The sequence below is a fragment of the Chironomus tepperi genome, unplaced genomic scaffold (assembly GCF_022539635.2).
Source record: "Chironomus tepperi strain 1889 unplaced genomic scaffold, CSIRO-AGI_Ctep_v1 contig_337, whole genome shotgun sequence".
Taxonomy (NCBI): domain Eukaryota; kingdom Metazoa; phylum Arthropoda; class Insecta; order Diptera; family Chironomidae; genus Chironomus; species Chironomus tepperi.
Window position 1 is genome coordinate 2,800,376 of NW_027226459.1, and position 12,124 is coordinate 2,812,499.

Genomic DNA, 12,124 nt, shown 5'->3' on the forward strand with positions numbered 1-12,124 from the left:
CCTTGACTTCATTTTAACACAAAACTATTCAAAAATCGTTTCCATTTCACCTCCCACAGTCCCCAACAGAGAAAGTTTTTCCGCTTCATTTCACAACAAAGGAGAAAAAATGAAATTTCCTGACAATTATACTGCAATTAATAAACATTTTTCCCCCTTTTTTTGGATTTAACGAGCTCTATTGAAAGCTCCCAAAGGGGCTCTACTATAGAGCTCTGGAGGAAATCATAGTTAAGTAACTTTCATCATTCAATATTATTGTAAATCGATTTCTTTTGGCTCTTTATGTCTCCCTGACAATGATTATAGATTGCAAAAGTTTTTAGTTTCTTTCAACTTACGTGAATTTGGGAGAGTGCGAGTAGTGCTTCTCTGTGTCGTCGGATTTGATCCATTGCTTGTTTTTGATGGTGGTCCCAAGTCACTTGGCGATGAGCTAATTGTACGAACATCCCGCTTCTTTGCAGTTCCTGGAATTGATGAAATGGAGGAATTGAAAATTAGGAAATTAAAAAAATTCTTAAAAATTCCAACGGTTTCTTAGATTTCAAAAATTTATTCAAATTGTTTCAAAATTTGAATTTTTGAAATTCGTTAAAACTTAACAAATCTTTCAAAGTTCAAATTCAAGAAGTCCGTCAAAATTTGAATTCTAGAATTCCGTTGAAATTTGAACTTAAGAAACTCATTAAAATTTGAATTTCAAAAATCCGTTAAAACCCAATAATTTGATTGTATTCAATTCTATTCATAAATCTCATCATAGCAATCATCATCAAATATATCAGATCATAGCCAAACAATATTTGGAGCATAAAATCGATATTTATGAAGATTCATGATACATTCAAACGAAAAAGCAGGCACAGAAGGAAGTTTTCCACCCTCAAGAATCCTTCCTCATTCATTCAATCTTATAAATAACTCAAACTACTTGTTCATAACACAATAAAGGCATTTTCGATTTTGAATTATGGCCAACTTAGACAGCAAAAAGACTTTATATGAGAAATAGGAAATTTTTATGACCTCATTCCTTCAGAATCTTCTCGATAATAAGTAAATTGCAAATGAAATCGATATTTTTCATGAATGCAAGGCATCCCTTAAGGTGAGGCATAATAAATTTTGATGAATATGAGAGTAAAATGATTTTATAAATTGAATTAATGTGGAAAATAAGATTGGAATCATTGTGTTTGTTGATATTGGATGTTTAAAAATAGATTAAGGGTTTTCTGGGCAACAGAAGATGTAGATTTACATCAAAGGCATCAATTGAATGTAAAGGAATCTTTGAATTTCATTTCAAGTCTTCCTTAAAAGGTTTTAAATTGAACTTCAATCAATTTTGATGAATTTTAAAGCTTATCCAACATTTAGTCACTATTTTAAGCTTTAGATGCCTTAACTCGATCATCATCCAGCAACTTGACGTCACTAGTGCATTCCTCCTCATCATTGGCAAAGCAATTTTGATTGATTGAACGTTTTCGTGATTTACTCGCAATTTATTACGTATTTTGAACTACAATTTCCTCATTATACACATGCATGACTAACAATTTAGCTCATTATTTCACTCGATTATCTAGTCGATAACAATAATGCAAAAATGATTGATAAATGTATGCTAAATAATGAATAACTGATAAATCGCTATGATTTACAGTCTAACATATAATCATCGCTCGTAAAGAGATTTGCTGATAGATATGAAGATTAAAAGTAAAATTTATTATCGGGAAGGGCTTATCGCTCTAATTGCTCGAATGATTCGTAGAACTATACAGTTTACTAGCTGAAACTCAATACACAGCATAAGCCATTAAGCTACTTAATATTTTAGATCATTTGAACAGAGCAAATAGCTTGAATTTCTTGAAATATTAATAAAGTTCGCTCATCTGTCATAAATAATCTTATTCATGGAATTGGAATTGAAATTTGATATGAGAAGTAGATGTTTAGATAAGCATTGTGATGTGAGGTGTGTTAATGACTAAATTGCTATGTCTAGTTTGTTATTTGATTCTAAATTGTGAATTAGAATTGAAATAACATCATAGTTTGATACCCTTGATTGTTTATTTTACAAATTTCATAGTTTTAGAACCTTTAGTAAACAATAACATTAGAAAATATTAAAATTACTATAAATTTTATTAATTAAGTGATAATTTGGTGTTCAGAAGATATTTAGAAGTCAATTTAGTGTTTATAAGACTTAGAATGTTGCTAAATTTGCATAAATCACACAGAATTCCTATTTATAGAAGAAAAATCACAAAATTATGCAACAATCTGGATTTTAATCAATTCCCGGATTTAAATTCATCAACAACAACTCAATCATAATCAACAAAATATATACAGACACAGAAGTTTTGATAAAAACCTGAATTTATTCAAGTAAACAATGAATATTTACATATCAAAAAGTTTTAATGACCTTTAATGCCAAAGTTTGCATAAAATGCATATGAGACTTGTTTACATCATACAATCAAAGAGAATGCCTTAAAATAACAAAATTTCGTAGACATCTACAGACATGTTTTTTATCATTTCAACACATTTGCAGTCAAACCCATACAATCTATATAGACTGTAAGATTATAAGTCTAAGTAGGCAATCAGCTACTCTTGTAAATTAAGAGATGTCTAGATGATAATGAATATGTATGATATAAATTTGTAGTCATTACCTCAAGTGATATCAGAGCGTTAAGTATGGTTCTAATTAAAGGTTTGGTAATTTTCATCCTATGTACAGCATTACTTGTACAGTCAGAAAAGGATGACTGGTGGAAATCGGCTACAATTTATCAAATAGCACCATTATCGTTTAAGGATACTACAGGTGATGGAAAGGGCGACATTCAAGGAATAATTTCAAAATTGGATTATCTTGTGGACACTGGAATTGATGTTATACTTCTCAGTCCATTCTTCCAATCAAATATGGTCGATTTTGCTTATGACATCTCAAATTATATTGAAGTAGATTCAACATTTGGTACAATGAAGGATGTCGAAGAGCTCTTTACAAAAGCTAAGGCAAAAGGCTTAAAAGTTATTCTTGACTTTGTGCCAAATCATACATCAAATAAGCACGAGTGGTTTATTAAATCGGAAGTTGAAACTGATGGATATAAAGATTTTTACATCTGGCACGATGGACATAAACAAATAAATGAAGGACGTAACTTACCACCAAACTCATGGCAATCAGAGTATGGTGGAAGTTCATGGACATGGAGTCCAATGAGAGAAGCTTATTACTATCATAAATTTGCAAAGGAACAGCCTGACTTGAATCTTGGAGAGGAACTTGTAATCCAGAAATTGAATGAAGTACTTAAATTCTGGCTTGATAAAGGTGCTGATGGATTTAGAGTTGATGCTGTCTCACAATTATTTGAAGATCCAGCATTCCTTGAAGTTCCAGATAAGGCAAATGACCTTCCACAAACCTACGAATTAATCGAAAGATGGAGGAAGTTCCTCGACGATTATTCCAAAAATGAAAGTAAAATTTTAATTCCACAAGTCTGGAATGCTCCAATTGATGACTTAATGCGCTACTATGTTAGTGAAGATGGAACCCCGCGTGCTCAAGTACCAATGAACTTTATGCTTATTAATGAGCTTAATAAAGATTCAACAGCAAGCGATTATAAGCGCGTAATCGAAAAATATCTCAGCTCTCTACCGACAGGTGCTATCGCAAACTGGTTTGTATGTATGGAGCACATCATGCGTCTGATAAGATTAAAAAAATTTGTTATTGTACTTCCTTTTAGCTCGGCAGTCATGACCATAATCGAGTTGCGTCACGCATGGGACGGGATAGAATTGACGGTTTAATGATACTTTTGCAAACACTACCCGGCATATCATTTACATATTATGGTGATGAGATTGGAATGGAAGATCATATGGATATATCGTGGGATGATACAAAAGATATACAAGCATGTAATGCTGATAAAGACAGCTATCAACCGCTCTCGAGAGATGTTGCTCGTACACCGTTTCAATGGGACAAGAGTGAAAATAGTGGATTTACAAGTGGAAAGTCATGGCTTCCTGTACATCCTGGTTATGTTGAGAATAATCTCGAGAGTCAGATGAGTGTGAATAACAGTCATTATGCACTTTTTAAGGAATTAACAAAATTGAGGAAGAATTCAACATTTGCATTTGGTGATATTGAAATTAAGGCACTTGGAAACAATACTCTAGCTTATGCTAGGACATACGACCAGTCGTCGTTCCTTGTTGTAATTAATCTTGGTAATGCCACCGAGGATGTTGATGCTAGTCAATTTAAAGTCAAATTAAATGAAAGATCAAAAATTCGTGTAGCTGCGACAAATTCAAAGCATGAAATTGGGTAAGTAGCACAATGATATCTGATGTATATCCCCAAAACTCACATAAATTTATCAATTTTATTTTCCAGCGAGATTGTCAATTTAAGCAATCTACACTTGACACCATACGACGCTATTATCATCGATTATTATTCATCGGCAACAAAAGTAACTTTATCGCTGCTTGCTGTCATGATGATTATCGTAAAAATATTTTTATAAAAAAAAGAGTAATTTTTGGAATCGTGTCAATAAACTACTTTTGCAAGAACATAACAATAATAGTTAAGTTAATCGAGATTAAAAGAATAAAGAAGTTTTGAGATAAAAATCTTGTATGGCTGTAATGACGGAAATATTAGTGACCTTTCCTTAACGACTGTCATCTTACATATGTTTCGTCCACTTGAGACGGAGAAAGTATAACATAGATTGTAATGGGTTAGATTGACTGACGCATTTTTATGAGAATTTTAACGTATTTTTGAAGTTTGAAAGTTTAACGGACTTTTAAGATTTGAAAGTTGAACGAACATTTGAGATTTGAAAATTTAACGAATGTCAAACGAATTTTTGAGATTTGAAAATTCAACGAAATTTTGAGATTCAAAAATTTAACGAATGTCCAACGAACTTTTGAGATTTGAAAATTTAACGACTTTTTAGGATTTAAAAATTTAACGAATGTCAAACGAACTTTTGAGATTTGAAAATTCAACGAGCTTTTGAGATTTGAGAGTATAACGAACTTTTGAGATTTGAAAATTTAACGAACTTTTGAAGTTCAAATGAAATTTTTCAAATCTGGAATATTAACGAACTTTTCAAATTTGAATTTCAGTCAATTTTTAAATTTAATTATCAATTACCAAGTTCCTCAATTTCTAATTCCAATCCACATCACATCACCCAAGTCAGTCAACCAATCCAATTTGGAATCTCCCATCCAATCACACATCTCTTACCCATATATAGCATCTAGTAACATTAAATATTAAAGCACAGAATGAGATAAAACGGAAACACTTAGCACATCATGAATTGCTGTTACTTGACATCTTCTTATTCTACTATAAACACAAATTTCATTCAGAAGTGTCGTTCATGGACATTCTCATACGTATGCTCAACGCACATATGTGAATGGCAACAATTACAGTTACTTCTTTTATTTTGTGTTATTGCTGCTTATAGAAGAAGTAAAACTTTTTTTATTTCTTATTGCCTTTTTTTTCTATTTCAATGCATTTAAAAGGAAAAACAGTAAGAGTAGAAAGAGCATGAAGGTGAATGCTGTATTTACGTTTGAGAGTTCATACACATTGGATATACATTCCAAATATGGAATAAAAAAATACAGGCAGGCTTGAGGCATAACACGTTATAGACGAGCGGCATAGGAAGGGAATAAGAATTCCTCAATTTCAATTACATAAAAGAACAGATGAAAAAAAAGTACGGCATGTAACGACAGTGAACTTGAACGCGGCAAGTAGCGTGTGCTGGGATGTGAATTCTATCATGTTCTTTACTCTTTTTTTGTTTCCATCCATGAAAACTCCTATTTAGATTCAAATTGTTATGTTGCTATATTTCCATTCATGGAGGAAGTCTATTATCTTAAATGATTGAATCATAAACCATGAATTTTTATTACATCTTCGAGGCTTTTCTTTTGCTTGGCATCATTGTTTGACTTGGTGGACTAATTTTGAGATGTTGCAAAAAATTGAGGAACTGAAGGAATTAGAAAAGTTTTGAAATGTGATTTAGAGTTTCAAAAAGTTGAAATGCTATTTCTGTAATCGAATCATCTTTTGTATATAAATTTCTAGGATTTGAACCTTTGACTTGAATGGATTTTTAATAACAATCTTTTAAATTCATGAATTTCTGTAGCTAAACCTTGAACTTATCCTGTAGACAAGTGGTTAGCGACCTGTTATTTTTCACGACAAACCTTGTGTTTCCAATCACTGCTGTAATCATATCACTAAGTCTGTTAATAGATTAGTGGTTTCATTTAGTATTACTACCTACCCGATTGACACAAATGAAAAAGGCCGTTGAAGAGCCTTCCTAATTTGGCAACCATTTACACACCAAACGTAGGCAACTTTCATTAGGTGTTAATAAAAGAGGTTTCGTGGAGCTTTGAAAGCTCTGTGTCGGAACCTTGAAAGCTCTGTGTCGGAACCTTGAAAGCTCTGTGTCGGAACCTTGAAAGCTCCGTGTCGGAACCTTGAAAGCTTCGTGTCGGAACCTTGAAAGCTCCGTGTCGGAACCTTGAAAGCTCCATGTCGGAAACTTGAAAGCTCCATGTCGGAACCTTGAAAGCTTCGTGTCGGAACCTTGAAAGCTCCGAGTCGGAACATCGAAAGCTCCGTGTTGAAACCTTAAAAGCTCCATATCAGAACCTTGAAAGCTTCGTGTTGGAGCCTTAAAAGCTCCCTGCCAAAGCCTTCTTCATTTGTGTCTCTCGGGCTGTTACTAGTGTCTATAATATTTAAAAATATTAATTCATAAAATAAACATTTCAAAGAAATCAAATTTCATTCATCAGTTCCACGAAATCTCATTCTTTTTTTCTATTTTAATTCAACTTGTCGTAGCTCCTACATTCATATTTAAGGCTATTAGACTCTAGCACAATAAAAATAGAGAGAGAGAGAATAATTATTATTCGCAATGTATATATTTATGCAGAATAAAGCAAAGCCACAGAACAAAAAAAAATGTATTCACGTTTATGCCGCTGCCGCCTTCTACTTCTTATTATCTTGTTCTGCAAAATGTAATATATGAATTTCAAATGAACACAATTTATGGAATGAATGAGAAATATTGTATGGATGTAGTTATAGAAAATTGCTATTGTAAAGCAAACGATGTACAGAATAGAGCATAAAATGCAAGGAATATAAAAATAAGATTTGAACTTGCTTCAAAAGAATATGTAAGTAAGTAAGTAACACGAAGAAGAAAGAGTTTCTGATATGATAATGAATAGACAGAGACTGGAATTGAATAGTATGTAAAGTGACTGAATATGTATGAAAATTAAATCCCATAAAATCATCTCATTGTCTATCTCCAGTCGGGTGATATTTTAGTATGAAATCGTGATGCTTTAGTGAAGAAAATTAAGCGAAAATTTTTATTATTGAGATGTTGTGGGATGGGATGTAGTTGGTTGAGTTAGAATAGCACTATCTTGAAGTATCTTGGGGGTTTATTCATTAATGATGTCGTCTTTTGGGAATTACTCAGAAATTACAAGGAAATTTAGTTATGTCTGTAAGTCATTATCATTGTTCAATGCTTGAAAAGCAAATTATTATTAAATCCTTAATAAGTCAAAGGTTTGAATCCTATAAGCTATTCAGACATTATTCAGATCATTGAGATCAAGTGCTGCACAAGGGGGCTCATAATTGTTTAATGAATGAGGATGCGTAAGACCTCCGTTACTCAGTAAACCGTCCTTCAGGTGATTGTGAGATCAGGAACTACTCATTTAATGACGCTATTACCTCTAGCCTTTAAAGGGAGGCTATATGAGCCCCATTTCTACTTCATTTGATTCGAAAAAGGACAAGTAAAAGAAGTTCGCATTGCGAGTCTCGAACCCATGACCACAAGGTCGGTGGTATTGCAATAAATAGGTTCCGAAGTACTCAATCATTCCGCCAACGAGCCACTTTGACTCAATATAGATATTGTGGTTTTTAGAACAATAATAAGGAACCTTTTTCACAAATTTATAGGCTAATTTAGAGTAAAATCTCTTCTTATGCCGGTAATTCTATCAAAAGCCCTTATTAAACAAAACATACAATCCATCCCTTTACCAAAGCTATAACAACATCATCCATAACTCAAAATTACCTATCACTCCTGTGCTTAACATTATCAACACCACTCATCATTTTAACGAAACTTTCCCATTTCAAACTTCATCCTTTCCACAAAGGACTTTTTCGCATATAAAACTTGCAAATTTTAATTAAAACTATGCTGTATGCTGAAAAAATTTCTTATTTCTCTTCTTGTACTCTAGACATGAGATTCTTTATTTATTTGAGTTTTGTCTATAGACATGCGGTTTTATGTGAGGAACAATGATGTTGAATAAGTCTCATGTCTTCACATTTATGCAAAATATTCATAATTATCCGAAAAAAACGAGCAGTGAAAGACACTGATTTAATTCTCCTGACGATACTCCTCTGTCTGTTTCATGCATGTTAAAGTAATTAATAGTTATTTCTCTTAACGACAGCTACCACAAGCACTGTTACATTAGACGAGTCTTTGAATCTCGCATTAAAAAGAGCAAAAGGCAAGAATGAAGAACATTTTCTTGAGTACAGGAACATCTGTTGCCTTTTTTTCAATCATTTACTGTTTAATGATTCTTGGAAAAAGATAGTCCAGTCATGTTTTAAGTAATTAAGAGTATTCGCAAATTGAGTTGGATGTTGTTTGAATGGTAATGATTGGAGTGGAGATTCTGGGGAGGTAGTTTGAGGTTAGGTTGTATTTTGAGATTTTGAGGTTAGGTGATCTTTTGAGGTTAGGTGGTCTTTTGAGGTTAGGTTGTCTTTTGAGGTTAGGTGGTCTTTTGAGGTTAAGCTGTATTTGGAGTTTAGGTGGTATTTTGAGGTTAGGTGCTCTTTTGAGGTTAGGTGCTCTTTTGAGGTTAGGTGGTCTTTTGAGGTTAGGTGGTCTTTTGAGGTTAGGTTGTCTTTTGAGGTTAGGTGGTCTTTTGAGGTTAGGTGGTCTTTTGAGGTTAGGTGGTCTTTTGAGGTTAGGTGTTATTCTTTTATGAGTTTTAGAGAATTGGGAGGCTTTCATGTGAGCTGGAATTGTGAAAAACTTGTGACATCATCGCTAGATCATCTCCATGCTCCCATAAAAAATCTCAAACTAGCCTCTTAATTTGACTATAATTTTTTTCTCAATTTCATCAAAATCATTCCCATCAGCAGTTGACAGCCGTTTAAAAAACAAAACAACATATAATTAAATTATCTCCACATCTAAATTCCCCGACATTTCCTCATAAGATTTATGAAAGTAAAACTTGTCATGAAAATTAATTTCCATTTCGTCAATCCTCAGCCAAATGTCTTCAAATATTGTGGAATTTATAGAACTCTTTGCCAATGAGTTGTGTGGGATGTACGCTTTCACATTAAGATAAATTTGCATAATTGCATAACATCAATTTCCATAAAATTAATGTAATAATTTATCAGCACATGTTGCTACGACAATGTACTTTTAATTAAAATTAAGAGATTGTTGTTAATGCTTTAAATTAAATTTTGTGGATTATCGTTGGCCATATTTTAGATTTTAATTTGCTAATTGAATTAATTTGTTTGGAAAGCGATGTCAAATTGGATTTTTTTGGGGCTTTTGATGGCTTGGAAGTGGATTTTATGAAGATTTATTGAATTTTTTTGATGGTTGCAGCTTAAGTAGCAGAAATTGTCGTGCAAAAAGCACAAATTGATATAAATGAGTTAAAAATTCAGAAGATTCATGAGTTCGAATCTCAAAATATATGCCAAGTCAAGAATTTACCCATATGTAGGTCTTATCCATTCACTAATTAATTTTTTTACCTTCTTTTTTGATTCTCTTTCCAAAACTTCCAAATCTTTCTCGTTCAATCACTTGTGCATGCACAAATCGCTCCGATGCCGAGCGAGTCAATTTCTCCTTGCTGCCATGTGCTCCCATTTTTGTTGATTATCTTGCTGGATTCTCCCTGGCTATTTTTTTGTATGTTTCACAATTTAAATTTCCTTCTTCATTAATTTAATTCCTTTTTTTTTTATTTGCAGTAAAACTTTTCATTCTGTATGCCTGCGTTGTGTCTCATCTGTGAAATTTAATTTTCATTTCTGAATATTTGGAAAGTTTTTAAAAACTTTTTCGATTTAAGAGAAATAAATTATGTCATGTGTGTGCTGTATGAAGGAATTTTTTATATGATTTTTGAGAAGCTTAGTAGCATTGTTGCTATAGATTTAGAGATTTATATGATGAAGTTAGTTAACCTAACCTTAATTTAGTATAAAATGTAATTTAACACCAAGTAAGTGGCTGTTCTGAGTCAAAATGACTTGTCGTCCATATCAATCTAGAGTTGCAAAACTGGCAACTGTAACAGACGAAAACTGTACAAATTCTGGACAATTTGTATGGTTCTATACGAAAAAACATAAAAATAATTATCAAGAATTTGTATGATTTTTGCCTGTTACAGGTGCCTGTTTGGCAACTCTGATATCTATTGTGATTACTCTGGATAGACTCTATAAAAGCTGGCACCTGAATAGAGTACCAAACAGCCAATATTAAGAGCAATACTGAGGTTCTTAACCTCTAAAATTAAACTCTCATTACTAAACTGCTTCTTAGAAGCTGTCGGATAGAGATAGTATTAGAGTTGGAATTGGTAATAAGCGGTGGCCAGCGATAGCGAATCAGCTACAGGCGTCGACTGAGGGAGGACATGGATCACATTTGATCTTCACGATCAGCGAAGTAAGTAAGTACGTATTCGAACTTCTGGAAAATCACTTGGCCGATGGATGGGATTCGAACCCGAAATTTCAGTCGGAACATCAACTTTCCCTACCCACAACAACTTGCCATTTGATCTATCAAAGTAATTATTTTTCATGTAAAATAGTCAACCTAAATCAGTTCCACATCTAATTACCGAGTAAACACATCCATTCCTATAAAGCAATGAACCATATGCAAAAAAAATTCACAATAGAAGTGCTCTTGTAAACACTTTTAAATCATTTATAATTAATCATAAATAATCTCGACGGAATTTTCTCTCATTTACTCGACCGACAACAAAAGGCAGCAGCACCAAGAGCACGAGTAAATATGTACAAGCACACAAACAAATACCTTTTATGTGTTGTGCCTCAAAAGTGTCAGAAATAAATCATAGAACAATGGTGAGATAATTTTTCATACGTAGCCCTTGGAGGAAGCTTCACTTCCTCCTCATCTCATCGTTGTGTGCTTAGCTTGCTACTTTCAATTTCATTCATGCAATCAAGTGAACTTTAAGTAATATTTGGAACTAAAGTAATTTGATATTGAAAAATAATAAGTAATTTTTAATCAACAGGTTGCGACCGTAAACATGCAAGCACTTACGGAAATACTGTAATGAATCTTTTTGTGCTTGGTAAGCAAAACAACCTACGGATTGAGTATTGTTTTACTTGCTGTATGACAGCTATTGTTTAGTTGCTTTTTGTTGGAATTTTGGGTAGTTTAAAGTTTGTTTTTGGTGCTATGCCAGATTTATTGAGGAAATTAGAGCAAGAATGGCATTTTTTAAAAAGATATAATGAATGACTTTAAGTTTCTAACCTCAAAATAGCAATGGACTTAATAAATTTTGTTGTTTTTATATGTAGACGAGGAAATGAATGAAGTGACAATCCAAACATCATCTAACGCCGACTACACTTAGCCCAGACTACATCTAACCCATACTACACCCAACCCAGACTGCATCCAACCCAGTCTACATCTAACACAGACTACACCCAACCCAGACTCCATCCAACCCAGACTACCTCTAGCCCAGACTACATCTAACCCATACTACACCCAACCCAGACTGCATCCAACCCAGTCTACATCTAACACAGACTACACCCAACCCAGACTCCATCCAACCCAGACTACCCTCACAC

The 12,124-nt window shown here is 33.2% G+C and overlaps 2 protein-coding genes across 2 annotated transcripts in view; one reads left to right on the forward strand and one right to left on the reverse strand.

The window, feature by feature from the left end:
* The window catches only part of toc (toucan), a 226,117-nt gene that overhangs the window by 51,888 nt on the left and 162,105 nt on the right, over positions 1–12,124 (reverse strand). The window contains exon 4 of the mRNA XM_070644259.1: positions 342–470. Within this exon, the coding sequence (XP_070500360.1) occupies positions 342–470 (129 nt within the window). The remainder of the gene's footprint in view (positions 1–341; positions 471–12,124) is intronic.
* Positions 2,694–4,661, forward strand: LOC139093527 (maltase 1-like). The gene is made up of 3 exons (XM_070644261.1): positions 2,694–3,741; positions 3,807–4,399; positions 4,469–4,661. Exons 1-3 carry the CDS (start codon positions 2,734–2,736, stop codon positions 4,599–4,601), a joined length of 1,734 nt encoding a protein of 577 aa, XP_070500362.1. The 5' UTR covers positions 2,694–2,733; the 3' UTR covers positions 4,602–4,661.

Excerpts from the sequence above, each read along its gene's own strand:
- LOC139093527 (XM_070644261.1), top strand. The coding sequence starts at position 2,734 with ATGGTTCTAATTAAAGGTTTGGTAATTTTCATCCTATGTACAGCATTA. Across the intron at positions 3,742-3,806 it reads GTGCTATCGCAAACTGGTTT|CTCGGCAGTCATGACCATAA; the intron begins GTATGTATGGAG and ends ACTTCCTTTTAG. Across the intron at positions 4,400-4,468 it reads AATTCAAAGCATGAAATTGG|CGAGATTGTCAATTTAAGCA; the intron begins GTAAGTAGCACA and ends TTTATTTTCCAG.